General features: G+C 45.9%; 1 protein-coding gene across 2 annotated transcripts in view; it reads right to left on the bottom strand.

The window, feature by feature from the left end:
• ITGA3 (integrin subunit alpha 3) overlaps positions 1–4859 on the bottom strand; it is a 102593-nt gene extending 97734 nt beyond the window's left edge. Inside the window, exon 1 of one of the 2 annotated variants that reach the window (XM_056547894.1) lies at positions 4284–4857. In XM_056547894.1, coding sequence (XP_056403869.1) covers positions 4284–4486 — 203 coding nt within the window. In that variant the 5' untranslated portion in view covers positions 4487–4857. Of the gene's footprint in view, positions 1–4283 lie in introns of both variants that reach the window. The other variant, XM_056547895.1, reaches the window with a different exon arrangement.
• Between the last annotated feature and the right edge of the window lie 15651 nt (positions 4860–20510).

The raw sequence follows: 20510 nt of genomic DNA on the forward strand, positions 1-20510 counted from the left end.
CTCCCATGCTAAGGCCTCGTGCATTAACCCCTATCATGCCATCCTTTTGAACGCTGCCCGTTTACCCCTTTCATGCCAGCCTGCTGTGCATTGCATGTTAACCCCTTTTCCTCCTCCAGAATATTAGTCACTCATCCCTGAGGGCTAAGAATGCAGAAGTTAATCCCCCCCCCCCCCCCCAATGGCTACCAAAAGTGGTGAATTCTTGCCGAGTTAACCCTTTCACACCCTCCATACGTAACTCCTCAAAGAACATTCACGGAACGTTCAACAAAGACCAGCGTGCCCCCCCCCCCCCCATGTTTACAATGGCTTAAAGCTTTAGAAGAGCACTTTATGGGAATTTACAATAAAATTCCTCCTGAATATGTTACTTCAGCGGACGGTTCCCCAGCCTATGGCTGTCCAGCTATTTCAGAACTGGACCGGCCGCCTGGGCATGATGGGAGTTGTGGTTTTGTTACAGTTGGGCCGGAACGGGGGTTGGGGGTTCTATGCTTCGACAGATACTGTCTCATTCCACATCTGCTTATAGACACCAGCATTATAATAGAGCCCATATATCCGGCTGCACAGGTTCATGGGAGACCTGCACCCCCCCCCCCCATACATAGACATGGTGGCCTTTATATACAGACAGAATCTGTATACATGGATGAGATGGTAGACTTGGAATTGCAACAATCATTACAAGGGTTATGTTGGATAGATAGATATGAGATATATATGAAATAGATAGATAGATAGATAGATAGATATGAGATAGATATGAGATAGATAGATATGAGATAGATAGATAGATAGATAGATAGATAGATATGAGATAGATAGATAGATAGATAGATAGATAGATAGATAGATATGAGATAGATGGATAGATATGAGATAGATAGATAGATAGATAGATAGATAGATAGATAGATAGATAGATATGAGATAGATAGATAAATAAATAGATATATATGAGATAGATAGATAGATATGAGATAGATAAATAAATAGATAGATATGAGATAGATAGATAGATAGATATGAGATAGATAGATAAATAAATAGATAGATATGAGATAGGTATTAGATAGATAGAGATAGATAGATAGATAGATAGATATGAGATAGATAGATAGATAGATAGGAGATAGATAGGAGATAGATAGATAGATAGATAGATATGAGAGATAGATAGATAGATAGATAGATAGATATGAGAGATAGATAGATAGATAGATAGGAGATAGATAGATAGATATGAGATAGATATGAGATAGATAGATAGATAGATAGATAGATAGATATGAGATAGATGGATAGATATGAGATAGATAGATAGATAGATAGATAGATAGATAGATAGATAGATATGAGATAGATAGATAAATAAATAGATATATATGAGATAGATAGATAGATATGAGATAGATAGATAAATAAATAGATAGATATGAGATAGATAGATAGATAGATAGATAGATAGATAGATATGAGATAGATAGATAAATAAATAGATAGATATGAGATAGGTATTAGATAGATAGAGATAGATAGATAGATAGATATGAGATAGATAGATAGATAGATAGATAGATAGATAGGAGATAGATAGGAGATAGATAGATAGATAGATATGAGATAGATAGATAGATAGATAGATAGATAGATAGATAGATATGAGAGATAGATATGAGAGATAGATAGATAGATAGATAGGAGATAGATAGATAGATAGATAGATAGATATGAGATAGATATGAGATAGATAGATAGATAGATAGATGGCAGCACTGCAACATAAGCAGTAGACATTCTACAACCAGCCAATTCATTGTCTAGAGAATATTATGCCAAATATAGATGCATTTTCCTACTGTAGACATTTTCATAGGTGCCCTATAATATACACAACCCCTGCCCTGCATGTGGGCATCTTTGGAGTGTATGTGGTAATCTCTGGAGTGTATGTGGGCATCTCTGGGGTGTATGTGGTAATCTCTGGAGTGTATGTGAGCACCTCTAGGGTGTATGTGGGCATCTCTTTATGAGGGCATCTCTAGACTGTATGTGAGCTGTCTGGGGTGTATGTAGGCATCTCTGGAGTCACCCCAGAGATTACCACATACACTCCAAAGATGCCCACATACACCCCAGAGATGCCCACATACACTCCAAAGATGCCCACATACACCCCAGAGATGCCCACATACACTCCAAAGATGCCCACATACACTCCAGAGATTACCACATACACTCCAAAGATGCCCGCATACACCCCAGAGATGCCCACATACACTCCAAAGATGCCCGCATACACTCCAGAGATTACCACATACACTCCAAAGATGCCCGCATACACCCCAGAGATGCCCACATACACCCTTGAGGTGTTCACATACACTCCTGAAATTCCCACATACACTACACAGATGCCCACATACACTACATAGATGCCCACATACACTACATAGATGCCCACATGCACTCCACAGATGCCCACATACACTACATAGATGCCCACATACACTACACAGATGCCCACATACACTACACAGATGCCCACATACACTACACAGATGCCCACATACACTACATAGATGCCCACATACACTCCGGAGATGCCCACATACACTACATAGATGCCCACATACACTCCGGAGATGCCCACATACACCCCGGAGATGCCCACATACACTCCGGAGATGCCCACATACACTACATAGATGCCCACATACACTACACAGATGCCCACATACACTACATAGATGCCCACATACACTACATAGATGCCCACATACACTACATAGATGCCCACATACACTCCGGAGATGCCCACATACACTACATAGATGCCCACATACACCCCGGAGATGCCCACATACACTCCGGAGATGCCCACATACACTACATAGATGCCCACATACACTACATAGATGCCCACATACACTACATAGATGCCCACATACACTACATAGATGCCCACATACACTCCGGAGATGCCCACATACACTACATAGATGCCCACATACACTCCGGAGATGCCCACATACACTACATAGATGCCCACATACACTCCGGAGATGCCCACATACACTACATAGATGCCCACATACACTACATAGATGCCCACATACACTACATAGATGCCCACATACACTCCAGAGATGCCCACATACACTACATAGATGCCCACATACACTACATAGATGCCCACATACACTACATAGATGCCCACATACACTCCGGAGATGCCCACATTCACTCCGGAGATGCCCACATACATTACATAGATGCCCACATACACTACATAGATGCCCACATACACTACATAGATGCCCACATACACTACATAGATGCCCACATGCACTACATAGATGCCCACATGCACTACATAGATGCCCACATACACTACACAGATGCCCACATACACTACATAGATGCCCACATACACTACATAGATGCCCACATACACTACATAGATGCCCACATACACTCCGGAGATGCCCACATAAACTACATAGATGCCCACATACACTACATAGATGCCCACATGCACTACATAGATGCCCACATACACTACATAGATGCCCACATACACTACATAGATGCCCACATACACTACATAGATGCCCACATACACTCTGGAGATGCCCACATACACTACATAGATGCCCACATACACTACATAGATGCCCACATACACTACATAGATGCCCACATACACTACATAGATGCCCACATACACTCCGGAGATGCCCACATACACTACATAGATGCCCACATACACTACATAGATGCCCACATACACTCCGGAGATGCCCACATACACTACATAGATGCCCACATACACTACATAGATGCCCACATACACTACATAGATGACCACATACACTACATAGATGCCCACATACACTACATAGATGCCCATATACACTACATAGATGCCCACATACACTACATAGATGCCCACATACACTACATAGATGCCCACATACACTCCGGAGATGCCCACATACACTACACAGATGCCCACATGCACTACATAGATGCCCACATACACTACATAGATGACCACATACACTACATAGATGCCCACATACACTACATAGATGACCACATACACTCCGGAGATGCCCACATACACTACATAGATGCCCACATACACTACACAGATGCCCACATGCACTACATAGATGCCCACCTACACCCTGTGGAGCCCCTCTTGCTGCACCTACCCCACCTGTTGTCCTGTCAGCCCATCAGATACCCCCCTCACCCCCTATAATACTCACAGGTAGCGCTGCTGCCCCTCACTCTGCTGGTGAAATGCCACCGAGAAGCCGAACATCCCGCCCGGCACACCCGCCTGCTTGATGACCGGGAACTGTGTGTCCACATTGAAGCCGGAGCCGGGCAGGCAGAGTCCCAGGAGCAGGCAGAGTCCCGGGAGCAGGCAGAGTCCCGGGAGCAGGCAGAGCGGCACGGCCAGCCTCATCCTCTCCTCAGAGGTCCCGGTTCTGCTGGTTCTGTCCCTGGTGCTGATCCCGGTCAGTGCTGTGTGTGCGGGTCCTGCCTGTGCCCCCCTGCACCATAGATCCACTGACTGCTGCTCTTAGGATCCTCAGCAGATTAGAGTTGATCCCGGAGGAATCGTACAGATCCCATGTGTGCAGATCGCTTCCTAGTGCAGATCCTGTGTCACCTCCTGCAGTGAGACCTGAGCCTCCTCCTCTCTCAGACCCTCCTCCAGCCCGTGCACCCTGTGCCAGGCCCTCCCTGCGCACTGGCTGCTGCTGCCCCTTTCCCTCTCTCCTTATTTCCACCTTCCCAGTCTTCGGCCTTTCCCTTCCCTTCTGTCCCCTCTTATCTTCCGGTGAACTTGTCCCTTACACCCGGTACAGATCCCCATGCAGGTTCCCTTAAAGGAGCCGCCCTCCCCTCTCTACACCTGCCTGTACTGTAGTGGGAAAGACTGGAGGGAAGGGGGTGGGGTACTGGGGGGAGCAGGGTTACAGCTTTCTCACACTTTACACAAAACTTCACACAACTCTGTCAGTGTCCTCACCAACAATCTGTGCACACAAGACCCCCCACTGGGTACACACAGCACAGCAGGGAGGGTCTGACAGGCAATGACTACCACCCATGTGGGCACCATCAACTCTCATGGTCATCATAGGGCAAGCATCAAAGGGTTAAATCTGCAGGTCATCTAAAGGGGATCTCTGCTCAGGGAAGAACACTGAACTTTGTTGCATTCCCTATGTTTGTGCATCCTACAGGGGAAGAAAGTGACACCTATGGGCTCAGCTTCCCAATATCTAACAATGTTCAGAATATCTATCAATGTTCAGAATATCTATCAATGTTCAGAATATCAATCAATGTTCAGAATATCTATCAATGTTCAGAATATCTATCAATGTTCAGAATATCTATCAATGTTCAGAATATCTATCAATGTTCAGAATATCTATCAATGTTCGGAATATCTATCAATGTTCAGAATATCTATCAATGTTCGGAATATCTATCAATGTTCAGAATATCTATCAATGTTCGGAATATCTATCAATGTTCAGAATATCTATCAATGTTCAGAATATCTATCAATGTTCAGAATATCTATCAATGTTCAGAATATCTATCAATGTTCAGAATATCAATCAATGTTCAGAATATCTATCAATGTTCAGAATATCTATCAATGTTCTCCCTTTTCAGTAGTAAATGTGACCATAGAACCCTAGGTCTCCAAACTGTGGATCTCTAGCTGTTGCAAAACTACATCTCCCAGCTGTCCTGCTCCAGCTGGCTTGTCCAGATGGGTATCCCCCTACTTGAAAATCAGTTCTGCTAGGTGGACCAGGACCTCAAGACAAGTTACACCCTGGTGTTCTTAGTGTGCTATCAGGCCCTTGACTAACTTCTCCTGAAAGCTCACTTTTGACTTGTAGTGAACTTAAAGGAGTAGTCCAGTCCTGAAAAACGTATCCCCTATCCTAAGGATAGGGGATAAGTTTCAGATAGCGGGGGTCCGACTGCTGGGTCCCCCTGCGATCTCTCATACGGGGCCCCGGCTCTCCGGCCCGATAGCACGAAGCGGCTGCCGACACAACCCCTCAATACATCGCTACGGCAGAGGAGATTGCCGAAGGCATTGCTCCGGCTCTGCCATAGGGTTGTATTGAGGGGGCGTGTCAGCCGTCGCTTTGTGCGGTGATCAACACACCCCCTTCCCGCGGGTGCCGGGGCCCTGTATGGGAGATTGCGGGGGATCCCTGCGGTCAATTACATAAACGTAGTCTCTAGGTGATAACAGGTGCTCAACCCTAAGTGCAATTGTGCACATACATTGGAGCAGAGGACCCGCACCTATGGACCACAATGTGGGTTCACTCCTGTGGTAGATGTATACAATGACATTAGCTAATCCTCAAAACTGATGTAAAATTTAGACATTAGCCAGTATATCCTTGTATGAAGGACATACCTGAGCCCGCACACCTACACTACGGTTTCTCAAATGGTGCGGGACCTAACACAAAACCTACCTGGCCAGATACATAAAACCAGGAACCAAATTACAGCAGCCTTAGGTCCGATTTGCAGATTGCTCCTCAGTTGTCTCCAGTGTGGACTAAGCACACATACAATGGGATGGGGGAGACAGGTTACAAGCCCCTGCGGTCAGACCCCCACTATCTGAAATTTATCCCCTATCCTTGGGATAGGGGGATAATATTTTCAGGAATGGACTACTTTAACTCTTCTGTAAGACCTCTACCAACTGTGGAGACCACTGACAGAAGTATTTAGGATAGTCCCTTCCCTGCGGTCTCATGAAATGTAGGTTGCACAATTATGATGCATGTATGGGTACCATCACTCATTCTCATCATAGGCATAAATCTAAGGCTTCTTTCACACTACAAAATCCTGCGTTTTTAAACATCCGTAGGAAGATCCGTGTGAAAATCAGCTGAAAATGGCAGTAACAAAATCCTATACGTCCGTTAGAAAATCCCATTATAGTCTGTGGGATTTTCTAATATCCGTAATAATCTGTTATAGTCCGTTATTGATAACGGACGTTAGTTTGTTACGGAAGATAGTTACGGAAGAAATAGTTCATGAACTTACTATCTTCCGTCACAAACTAACGTCCGTTATCAATAACGGACTATAACAGATTATTACGGATATTAGAAAATCCCATAGACTATAATGGGATTTTCTAACGGACGTATAGGATTTTGTTACTGCCGTTTTGAGCTGATTTTCACACGGATCTTCCTACGGATGTTTAAAAATGGAGGATTTTGTAGTGTGAAAGCAGCCTAAGGGTTATATCTGCAGGGTATGTAAAGGGGGTCTCTGATAAGGGGGACCACTTAATTTTTTAACATTCCCATTCGCTAGCATTCCCAGCCGTTGGCTTTCCGGGCATGCTGGGAGTTGTAATGATGCAAAAGCTGGAGTTCCACAATTTGGAGAACACTGCCATAGAAGTCTTTAGGCTAGTCCCTTTGTGGTGACCCAGTGGGTTGTATTCTGGGACCTGTAGTTCTACCAGAATGTCAACAGTGCTGCAAGAGTTGTTGTAGTCATGCTGAGACACGCTCCAGCTAGTGTGTCCAGATGGCTATCCTCCGACTTGAAAATTGGTTTTGCTAAGCAGACCAGGACCTGGAGGCAAGCAATGCCCGATTTTCTTTGTGTGCTATCAGGCCCTTGACTAAGTTCTCCTGAAAGCTCCGTTGTGACTTGTAGTGGACACCCTGTTAGGAATAGATTAGGCGGGGTTCTCCAGTTAAACAGATTTGTATATTACTTCTATTGAAAAATCTTAATCCTTCCAGTACTTATCAGCTGCTGTATACTGCAGAGGAAGTTGAGTTGTTCTTTTCTGTCTGACCACAGTGCTCTCTGCTGACACCTCTGTCTGTGTCAGGAACTGTTCATAGTAGGAGCAAATCCCCAAAGCAAACCTATCCTGCTCTGGACAGTTCCTGACATGGACAGAGGTGTCAGCAGAGAGCACTGTGGTCAGATAGAAAAAAAACCTATACAACTTCCTCTATAGTATACAGCAGCTGATAAGTACTGGAGCGATTAAGATTTTTATATAGAAGTAATTTTCCAATCTGTATAACTTCCTGCTACCAGTTGATTAGAAATTTTTTTTTTTTCCACTGGAGTACCCCTTTAACTCTCTTGTGAAACCTCTGTAAGGCTGGGTTCACACTACGTTTTTCAACTACGGTTCCCGCATACGTTTCCATTAGTGAAAACGTATGGAACGGTATTGAAAACCGTATACTTAGGCATAGCCTGATGCATACGGTTGCGTACGGTCTGCTTGCAATATGTTTTTAAACAGTACTCCAAACGTGTTCAACCACGATTTTGACTCCAGTTTTAAAACTGTATTGCAACCGCATACCTTTTTTTTTTTAACATGGACGTCAATGGGAAACGCACATGTATACGGTTCCATATGGCAAAACCTATGCGTTTTTTCTTTGCACATGCACATTTGCATCCTAAAGTCCCCACCCAAGACCCCTCCCATTAAAAATGGACAGAATTTTCAAAAACGTATGTTTTTTTTAAATAAAAACGGACAGAACAGTATGCACTTTTAAAAACGGTATACAGTTTAAAAACGCATACGGTTTACTTTTTCCCATACTGTTCCATCCGTTTTTTCCCATATGGTTTTTGATAGAAAACGTATGCGGGAACCGTAGTTGAAAAACGTAGTGTGAACCCAGCCTAACATTTGTGTGTTCTGTATTAATCCTTGGTGTTTCCCGCTGCAACAGCAGAACTAAGCACAATATACATAATTAAACATATATAATAAAGACATGGTTTTTCTAATATGAAGGCTCAAGCGTTCATCCGCCACGCAGGACTACTACCTGTTCCCTGCAGTCTGATGATATGTAGATAGCACAATTCTGATGTATTTAAAAATGCAGTGTGCCCCCTTGAGTGCTCGACCCTGGTGCATTACCCTGGTCCCTGGTCTTGGGTTAAAAGCCCTTGGGTCAAAAGCACTTGGGAAACTAAGGTTCTTAAAAAAAAACATTGGGGATTTGAGTTTGAACCAGACCCCCAGTATAAAGTTTGAAGTCCACCCTCCCCCCAACATAATTGGGTTCATTGGCTTCCCATAAAGTTAGCCCTATTGTGTGAATGTCTGGGACCACCTATGACCTGTTTAAATGGGTAATCTGGTGGAACATTATTATTATTATTATTATTATTATTATTATTAATAATATTCAAATCAACTGATTCCAGAAAATTTGACAGATTTGTAAATTACTTCTATTAAAAAAAATCTTAATCCTTCCAGTACTTATCAGCTGCTGAGAAAGTTGTATAGGTCTTTTCTGTCTGACCACAGTGCTCTCTGCTGACACCTCTGTCCGTGTGAGGTAGGAGCAAATCCCAATACAAAACCTCTCCTGCTCTGGACAGTTCCTGATACGGACAGGGGTGTCAGCAGAGAGCACTGTGGTCAGACTGGAAAGAACTACACAACTTCCTCTGTAGTATCCAGTACAGATAAGTACTGGAAGGATTAAGATTTTTTAATAGAAGTAATTTACAAATGTGTTTAACTTTCTGGCACCAGTTGATTTGATTTTTTTTTTTTCCCACCAGGGTACCCCTTTAAGTCTGTGCGGCTGGCATTGACCCCTGATCTGCACATAAGAATGTATGGATCATGCGCTGCTGGCACTTTAGCCCTTTGGGCTGTTTGTAAGAAAATTATGTTTGGATATAAGAGATGTAAGTATAGACTGGCTTCTGATTCACCATGTTCTAATCAATGGGACCAAAAGACGTCTGCTTGACTATCTCTGCCCTGTGTGGTATTCTATAAATCCATTTGGACCATGTGTGGTTGAATGTGTATTTGAAGTTATGGAATTGCCCTCATGTCTTTCTCTCTGTACTTTCCGTTCCTCCAGGTGACCTGTCGTGGTTGTTGTCAGACTGTCTACGTGACCTTACTTACTGTTGTTACAGTCTTCTGCAAATGATGAGCAGTGAGAACTCTGACCCCCACCTCCATTGGTTCTTCTGTTCCACCAGAGTATCCTTTAGTGGACCCTGGCTCTAAAATGATCCTAACAATAAACAACCCCATTTATGGCCAACTATTTACCCATAGGATCTATTTCTTGTGGGTTCATCACAAGTAAGCTATTAGCTGACCTGCATGTACAATGATAGCAGCAAAGCTATTTATACAATTAAAATGTTCATGAATTCTGTATAGTAGGAGTGCTGAAATGGGCACTCTGATAAAAATTTTTTTGATTTTGCACTTCTTATGGTAAATAAAAAATCTTTCTAATGTACTTAGAAAAGGTTTTCTATGATTTATTTGTATTTAAAAAAGCTGCCACTAGGTGTCTCCCTACTTGTCCAGAGCACATTTCCCCCTATCTTTTGCACAGATTTTGGACTCCTGCTGGCCTGGCAGAAGTCCAAAAGCAGGAAATGCTGAGGGGGGGGGGTGCAGCCTTAGCCAATGATAGCTCATCTCACCCTGAACTGCTCTGGGCTGTATGTAGCAGAGTGAGGGAGGAAGTTCTCCCCTTATGGCTTCAGATGATGTCACGCCTGCTGGGGAACGCCCCTTCCCAGTCTTTGAATCTGACTGAGCATAAAATACAGAGTAATATCAAGGTAGAAAACTAACAAATAGTAAAAATAAAGGCAGGGGGTGGTTTATCATGATGGGGGCAGTGAACTGGGAGGATTATAAAATTTAACAAGCTCATGAGAGGTACTCCTGAAGGAACCTCTATCCAACACTACCCACCTCTGTCCTCCAAAACTATCCTTTCTCTTGTGATTTGTCCTAATCTTAGGGTCTAGTCACACGGCTTCAAATTAAAGCCCATAAACTTCTATGGGATTCCGAACTACTATTCACACTTCTGAATTTCCGCTTGCGGAATTCCACAAGCGGAAATTCAGAAGTGTGAATAGAAACTTAGGCTAGGTTCACACTACGGAATCTCTAGGTGCGGCCAGCACGCGGACACTGCAGTCTCCAATAGACTGCAATGTGTTCCACGATTACTGCCCCCTGTCACTGAGACCCCACACAACACACTGCCCACTATCACTGAGACCCCCAAACAACACACTGCCCCCTGTCACTGAGACCCCACACAACACACTGCCCCCTATCACTGAGACCCCCACACAACACACTGCCTCCTATCATTGAGACCCCACACAACACACTGCCCCCTGTCACTGAGACCCCACACAACACACTGCCCCCTGTCACTGAGACCCCTACACAACACACTGCCCCCTATCACTGAGACCCCCCCACACAGCACACTGCCCCTATCACTGAGACCCCTACACAACACACTGCCCCCTATCACTGAGACCTCCACACAGCACACTGCCCCCTGTCACTGAGACCCCTACAAAACACACTGCCCCCTATCACTGAGACCCCCACACAGCACACTGCCCCCTGTCACTGAGACCCCACACAACACACTGCCCCCTGTCACTGAGACCCCTACACAACACACTGCCCCCTATCACTGAGACCCCCCCCCCACACAGCACACTGCCCCTATCACTGAGACCCCTACAGAACACACTGCCCCCTGTCACTGAGACCCCACACAACACACTGCCCCCTGTCACTGAGACCCCCCCCACACAGCACACTGCCCCTATCACTGAGACCCCTACACAACACACTGCCCCCTGTCACTGAGACCCCACACAACACACTGCCCCCTATCACTGAGATCCCTACACAACACACTACCCCCTGTCACTGAGATCCCACAAAAAACACTGCCCCCTATCACTGAGACCCCTACACAACACACTGCCCCCTATCACTGAAACTCCCACACACCCCTACCCCTTAATCACACCCCTACCCCTTAATTCCCTGGTTGAACTTGATGGACATATGTCTTTTTTCGACCGTACTAACTATGTAACTATGTAACACACTGCCCCTATCACTGAGACCCCCACACAGCACACTGCCCCCTGTCACTGAGACGCCCACACAACACACTGCCCCCTATCACTGAGACCCCCACACAACACATTGCCTCCTATCACTGAGACCCCGACACAACACACTGCCCCTATCACCGAGACCCCCACACAACACACTGCCCCCTATCACTGAGACCCCTACACAACACACTGCCCCTGTCACTGAGACCCCACACAACACACTGCCCCCTATCACTGAGACTCCCACACAACACACTGCCCCTGTCACTGAGACCCCTACACAACATGCGGCCCTTGTTACTGAGATCTCCCCACAACACACTGCCCCCTATCACTGAGACCCCTACACAACACACTGCCCCTGTCACTGAGACCCCACACAACACACTGCCCCCTATGACTGAGACTCCCACACAACACACTGCCCCCTATCACTGAGACCCCCACACAGCACACTGCCCCCTGTCACTGAGACCCCTACACAACACACTGCCTCCTGTCACTGAGACCCCTACACAACACACTGCCCCCCTATCACTGAGACCCCACACAACACACTGCCCCCCTATCACTGAGACCCCTACACAACACACTGCCCCCTATCACTGAGACCCCCACACAGCACACTGCCCCCTATCACTGAGACCCCCACACAGCACACTGCCCCCTATCACTGAGATCCCACACAACACACTGCCCCCTGTCACTGAGACACCACACAACACACTGCCCCCTATCACTGAGACCCCCACCCAACACACTGCCCCCTATCACTGAGACCCCTACACAACATGCGGCCCTTGTCACTGAGACCCCTACACAACATGCGGCCCTTGTCACTGAGACCCCCACACAACACACTGCCTCCTATCACTGAGACCCCACACAACACACTGCCCCTATCACTGAGACCCCACACAACACACTGCCCCCTATCACTGAGACCCCTACACAACATGCGGCCCTTGTCACTGAGACCCCTACACAACATGCGGCCCTTGTCACTGAGACCCCCACACAACACACTGCCTCCTATCACTGAGACCCCCACACAACACACTGCCTCCTATCACTGAGACCCCACACAACACACTGCCCCTGTCACTGAGACCCCCACACAACACACTGCCTCCTATCACTGAGACCCCACACAACACACTGCCCCTGTCACTGAGACCCCCACACAACACACTGCCTCCTATCACTGAGACCCCACACAACACACTGCCCCTATCACTGAGACCCCACACAACACACTGCCCCCTATCACTGAGACCCCTAAACAATATGCGGCCCTTGTCACTGAGACCCCTACACAACATGCGGCCCTTGTCACTGAGACCCCCACACAACACACTGCCTCCTATCACTGAGACCCCCACACAACACACTGCCTCCTATCACTGAGACCCCACACAACACACTGCCTCCTATCACTGAGACCCCGACACAACACACTGCCCCTATCACCGAGACCCCCACACAACACACTGCCCCCTATCACTGAGACCCCTACACAACACACTGCCCCTGTCACTGAGACCCCACACAACACACTGCCCCCTATGACTGAGACTCCCACACAACACACTGCCCCCTATCACTGAGACCCCCACACAGCACACTGCCCCCTGTCACTGAGACCCCTACACAACACACTGCCTCCTGTCACTGAGACCCCTACACAACACACTGCCCCCCTATCACTGAGACCCCACACAACACACTGCCCCCCTATCACTGAGACCCCTACACAACACACTGCCCCCTATCACTGAGACCCCCACACAGCACACTGCCCCCTATCACTGAGACCCCCACACAGCACACTGCCCCCTATCACTGAGATCCCACACAACACACTGCCCCCTGTCACTGAGACACCACACAACACACTGCCCCCTATCACTGAGACCCCCACCCAACACACTGCCCCCTATCACTGAGACCCCTACACAACATGCGGCCCTTGTCACTGAGACCCCTACACAACATGCGGCCCTTGTCACTGAGACCCCCACACAACACACTGCCTCCTATCACTGAGACCCCACACAACACACTGCCCCTATCACTGAGACCCCACACAACACACTGCCCCCTATCACTGAGACCCCTACACAACATGCGGCCCTTGTCACTGAGACCCCTACACAACATGCGGCCCTTGTCACTGAGACCCCCACACAACACACTGCCTCCTATCACTGAGACCCCCACACAACACACTGCCTCCTATCACTGAGACCCCACACAACACACTGCCCCTGTCACTGAGACCCCCACACAACACACTGCCTCCTATCACTGAGACCCCACACAACACACTGCCCCTATCACTGAGACCCCACACAACACACTGCCCCCTATCACTGAGACCCCTAAACAATATGCGGCCCTTGTCACTGAGACCCCTACACAACATGCGGCCCTTGTCACTGAGAACCCCACACAACACACTGCCTCCTATCACTGAGACCCCCACACAACACACTGCCTCCTATCACTGAGACCCCACACAACACACTGCCCCCTGTCACTGAGACCCCTACACAACACACTGCCTCTCATCATTAAGACACAATTCCACCTTCTGCAGCATAGCGATGGGCAATGCCCGAAGCTTTGTTAAACAGCTAACACTGTCAGTGTTTTATAAGGTTTGTGCAGTGAACAGTCAGACGCGGGGCTATGGGTGTCAGATCCAGGGATTTAGCCCCATTAGCCCCCCCTTAGCAACGCTCCTGTTCATGTGTATGGATGGGGAAGTTGGGGGAGATGTGATTGAATTTGTATGGTCACCTTTAGAGATGTTTCCACCACACGGGAGACATGATCAGAAGTATATAGATGGAGGGATTTATTAAAAGTGGTGCACGGGAAAAAAAATGGAGCAGTTGCCAATAGCAACCACTCATATAATGCATGTTAACAAGGAATTTAAATCATATTCAAATACTAAAACTTTTGTTTTGAAAGATTATGTTAATTGCAATACAAAAAGTGTTGTTTATCTAGCGTCCTGCACATCTTGCCAATGCCAGTATGTAGGTTGCACCATGAACTCCCTGAAGACTCGGATACGCAAGCACATATCTGATGCAAGGAATATTTTGTCATTTAATAGTAATATTTCTGCGTTGTCCAGACATTTCAGGGATGTTCATGGAGGCAACATGAGTACTCTACAAATTATGGGCATAGAAAAAGTCAGAAAACCGAGACGGGGTGGAGATCTAAGGAGGATGGTTCTCAACAGGGAATCGTTCTGGATATTCATGTTAGACACGAGGCAGCCTCATGGGTTAAATTTGAGACAAGACCTTATACTAACATTTTAATAATGGAAGTAACTAGTTAATATGGTCTATTTATTTAGCCAGCCTACAATTTTACTTGTGAAACTAAAGTATTAGTGCAATTGAATTTTGTGGCTTTCTTGTATACTCGTGTATTGAACACCATGTCTATCTATGTATAACGGTCATAGTACTTTGTGATCAATTCCATGCCGGATTTTTTAGATGATCCACCACTTTACTGCTCAGATCATGTGATTCTTATGTGTTTTATTATAAAAGGACACAATGCTGTAAAGTTTTTATGCCATGACTAAGGGCTTTTTAGCCTGAAACGCGTAGGCTCTATGCTCCTCGATATGCTGTTTGTTATTTTTGTACCTCAATAAACAAGTTTTTACCTGCCTTCCTGGTGCTGGACATCTTCCGTTTTCTACTCATATAAAAGCTCTCATTTTTAAGGAGCCCGATGGACATGAGAATAAGCAATCTTGCCATCTTAATAAGCACATTTTATTAAAGCCACTATAGATAATGTCCGATCATACAGATTTATGGGACTTTTTAGCAGGTGTCTCATTTTTCTCTAATTCCTTTAGTGGAGGGGATCATGTATTCAGTCTGAAATCATCTCATTATTACTATTACCATTCTTTGTACTGCCATGGCTATTGTTGTTACTATTGTCTTTATTAATGTTTACTATAGTTACTTTTAATATTATGTATTATAAATATTTTTGATAGATAGGAATAATATTGACTTTTTACATCACATTTTAATGTGTCTATTCATCCCTATGAGGTCTGGAGGGGTAAGTGGCTGCCAGGTACTTTTGACACTGCTTATCTATCAGGAAACACTATAGAACCGAACAGGAAACATAAAAGCCTGAGTCTGTCGGGCTAACATCCTAAATGCGGCCAAATATTGAGGATCATGAGCTGTTGCCTGGATAAGGGAAGAAAACGTATAAAATGTACAGTATATAGTGGAATGGACCCCCTTTCCTGAAACTGCTATATACTGCGAGTCGTCATAATGGAAGGGGGCTCCGTTTTAGTTTTTCTTATGGGGACTATATGGGTTGTTGTTACCCCAAGGCTTATATAACAAAACTAACATTTTAGCACCGATGTATAGCTGCTTTGGAGGTGGTCTTGATGAGGGAATACTACGGTATGTTCACACGTACTATAAAAGCTGCTGAATTAATACTGCAGATTTTATGCTGTATAGATCAGTATAAATAGAGAGTAAAATACAGCATAAAATCCTAGGACTATACAGTATGTTTGAACGGGTATGTTCATACATAATATATAGGCTGCAGATTTTATGCTACAGATTTTATCCTTGCCTGAGGGTAAGAACTCACTACGTCCCTGTTCCCGTTAAATGTATCCGTTGGCATCCTGCCGAAACGGGAATGCCGGCATATACTGTAAACCGGGGCAGCGGACCCCCTGGACATGGATTACAGAAGAGTAGACACGGGAGATATGGGGGTGAACAGGGATGACAGGAGAGATAAAAGAGGGGTGACAGGGGTGTCAAAGGTATAGAGGGGGTAAATAGGGGGGTGGACATGGGTGACAGGGGGTAAACTGGGGTGCGGCCGGGGGGGGGGTGAACATGGGTGATAGGGGTTAGACTGCGGGGCAGACAGGGGGGGGTGGACAAGGATGACAAGAGGGATAAAAGAGGGGTGACAGGGGTGACAATGGTATAGAGGGGGTAAATGGGGGGTGGACATGTGTGACGGGGTAAACTGGGGGTAGACTGGGGTGTGGACAGGGGGGGTGAACATGGGTGATAGGGGTTAGACTGCGGGGCAGACAGGGGGGTGGACATGGGTGATAGGGGTTAGACTGCGGGCAGACAGGGGGGGTGGACATGGGTGATAGGGATTAGACTGCGGGGCAGACGGGGGGTGGACATGGGTGATAGGGATTAGACTGCGGGGCAGACGGGGGGTGGACATGGGTGATAGGGGTTAGACTGCGGGGCAGACAGGGGGGGGTGGACATGGGTGACAGGGGGTAGACTGGGGGGTAGACTGGGGGGCGGACAGGGGGGGTGAACATGGCTTACAGGGATGGACAGGGAGTGGACAAGGTGGACATGGATGACAGTAGCGTGGACATGGGTGAGTAGGGGTATCAGAGGGGTGGAAAGGGTACAGTACCTTAAGCAAGCCATTTTTCTTTACTACATCGGCACAGGAATCCAGCGCAGCATCCACGTTCTTCCCCTCTCCGGAAGGGCTCTGACTCAGGGATCCAGCTGGGCACTCATTCACTGCACCGCAGGGGGTGGGGGACGGTGGGGCACGGGTCACTACATCTGCCCGACGCAGCTTCCATGTTCTTCCCCTCTCTGGCAGGGCACTCACTCACTGGGCCGCAGGGGGGAGGGGACACTTGGGGACGCTAGGGGACGCTGGGGAACACAGAGCAAAGCGCACACAGACTTCCCTTCCCCCCTGTGGTGCCGTGAGTCACAGGCACGCAGGCCGGACGGGAGATAAAAAAAAATAATTTTTACAGCAAAATCCCATGGCACCCTGGGCATCCCGGTTGGGAATCACTGCTGTACACTATTAGCACCCGTCTTCCATCTCATGCTGTACACTATTAGCACCCGTCTTCCATCTCATGCTGTACACTATTAACATCAATCAGCCACCGCCTGCTGTATGCGGCATACTAATAGTAACAGCAATCCAACATCACCCTGCTTCCAGCCAGGCCTACACATGCACAAACCATCATCCCCAAACTACTCCCAAAAAAGGGATAATTTTTGAAACGTTTGGAAAGGACCTCTTGCTACTCCCAGAAAAGGGATCATTTTTGGCAGGCTGGGATAAAGTTACTGCGTCTTCCCATGCCTCTATGTGCTTATTATGGGTGCGTTCACACTGAGTAATTTAAGAGGAATTTACTCGAGTAATTCCTCTTGAATTCTCCGCTTAGAAATAATTAACATCTGCTTTGCCATTGACTTCAATGTATTTTACTCTACACTGTTCACACTGCATAAATTCCGCTCGCTGAATTCCATTCCGCTAGAAGAAAGAACATGTTCATTCTTCTTGTGGAATACGTGAGCAGAAGTCCATTGAAGTCAATGGTAAAAAATGTTTTGCTTAAAATCGTTTCTGTACAGAATTTGTGCAAGATTTGCGCAGAATTTGCACAGAATTCGTGTGGAAATTGTGCACGAAATTTTTTTTTATAAAAAGGGAAATTCCAATTGCTGGTTGTAGTGCGGCAAAAAAAAAAACAGTTGCCGCCTATTTTCTGCGTGGAAAATCTGCACAGAATTCCGCATTAAATGTGCACAAATATGGCGCAATTTTTTTTAATTCCGTGGCTGAATTTTTACGCAAGGATTCCTCTCCTATTACTCACCCTAATACTGATTTAGTGGTGTTAGGCAGTGTTATAAATGTGTTTAGGGGCTTTTTTAATTGCCGGTTGGAGTTAAATGGAGCCGAACCGAACTCGCGATTTCCGAAAAGTTTGGCCAGTCCGGCAAACCGAACTTTTTAAAAGTTTGCTCAACTCTTCTAAGGACACGTAATTTCTATGTGGTGGAGAAGGGATAAGTAGCTGTTGAATACCTCCAGCAAACCTATCTTAGGGGAAAGAAAAGGTCCAAAAGCTAACAAAATCCTTGTGATTTTGCCTTGAAACGACATTACAGATGGTACTTGGACTGTCAGATTCCCTGCAGTGCCCCCACAGGTGAAATGAAGTATTACAAAGTTTAAATTGATGGATTGTCATGTTGATCTTACGTTGATCTTCCAGAGAGGAAGACCCCCTTTATAGCCTTTCTCCACTCTGCCCAACAGATGAGGGTCCTGCAGTATCTGATAAAATATTGAAGAATTCTAGGAACTAGTTATAATTAGTGAATTACATTATTTGTTTACATTTTTCTTTTTTTCCATTTATTATTTAGATTCCTTTTAGTGATTCCTAATATAGCAGTAGAGGGCTGTGCCCGACCACAGCGCAGCAGATGTTGGAGGGAGATGATGCCTGTGAATAGCTGCAGATCATTCCATCTACGCCATATTCACAGCTCACATGTGGTTGCGCAAATTAAATATATGGAAGAACTTCATGGAAATAAAAATATAGATGGTTGGAATTATTAAAGTACAATGTGGCAGAGCACACAAAGGAACCACAAGGGCGTGCTTACTTTGAACACAATACAACAATGTGTGTCAATGTGAGTCTCAGGATTTCTTGAAGGGGAATTCGTATATTGGCTGCAGCCATAGAGAAGAGCTTCTATGTACATACATGTGCCGGGGATGCAGAGGTAATACTATGTAAAGTGAAATGCCAGTCCTTGAGAAAATACAATATAACAGGGTAATGATATTAAGTCGGCAGCAGGGTTCATATATTATACAGAGGATTTGGTTATGGAGGTCAAGGTTCAAGAAGAATTCAATCACATTCTCTTTAAAGGGTCAGGTGCTGCTGCAGATTTGGTTTATAAAGTCCATTTTGTTATTACTTCATTATATAAGATCAGTAAATGGCAGCAGAGAACGCTGGATGTATCACAAAGATAGTCGCCTGGGGCAGATTTGGAGGAGCTACTACTTCACACCTAAAGAGGTTCTAAGAACTGGCCAAAGCAGTGTTCATAGGGCTTGGGATCTTCTGTCCTTTTAATGACAATCCTATGACTATTTACTTAAACTGAAGTATGTTGTAATACCAGACACAGCCTATGGACAAGAGTGGCACTGTTTCTAAAAACAGCCACCCAACAAAACAGTTAACATATGTGTTACTCGCCCAAGTCAAAGTGTCCAGTTTTTGTGGCTGTGTGGTGAGGGTGTGATGAGGGCAGATGTTATTACCCAGATGGCATTAACCCCTTGTATTCGTGACGTCAGGGCGTGGTTTAACCTCTGCACCACCCGAAGGTATACCGCTGGATCCTGGGCTAGGCACGGGGCAAATAATGACTCTGACGCCAAGTTACGGAACAACAGCAGCTTTACTGAAGTAGACAGGTGTAATAGTCCTATACAGCTCAGTTAGTTCCAAGGAGGTAACCATTGACTTCAGAGACTCTAGGGATCGCTGGGACTTATAGTGGATTTGGACAATTTGCTGCAGGCCCACGCTGACTTGATCTTGACTGATC

The sequence above is a fragment of the Hyla sarda genome, chromosome 12 (assembly GCF_029499605.1).
Source record: "Hyla sarda isolate aHylSar1 chromosome 12, aHylSar1.hap1, whole genome shotgun sequence".
NCBI lineage: Eukaryota > Metazoa > Chordata > Amphibia > Anura > Hylidae > Hyla > Hyla sarda.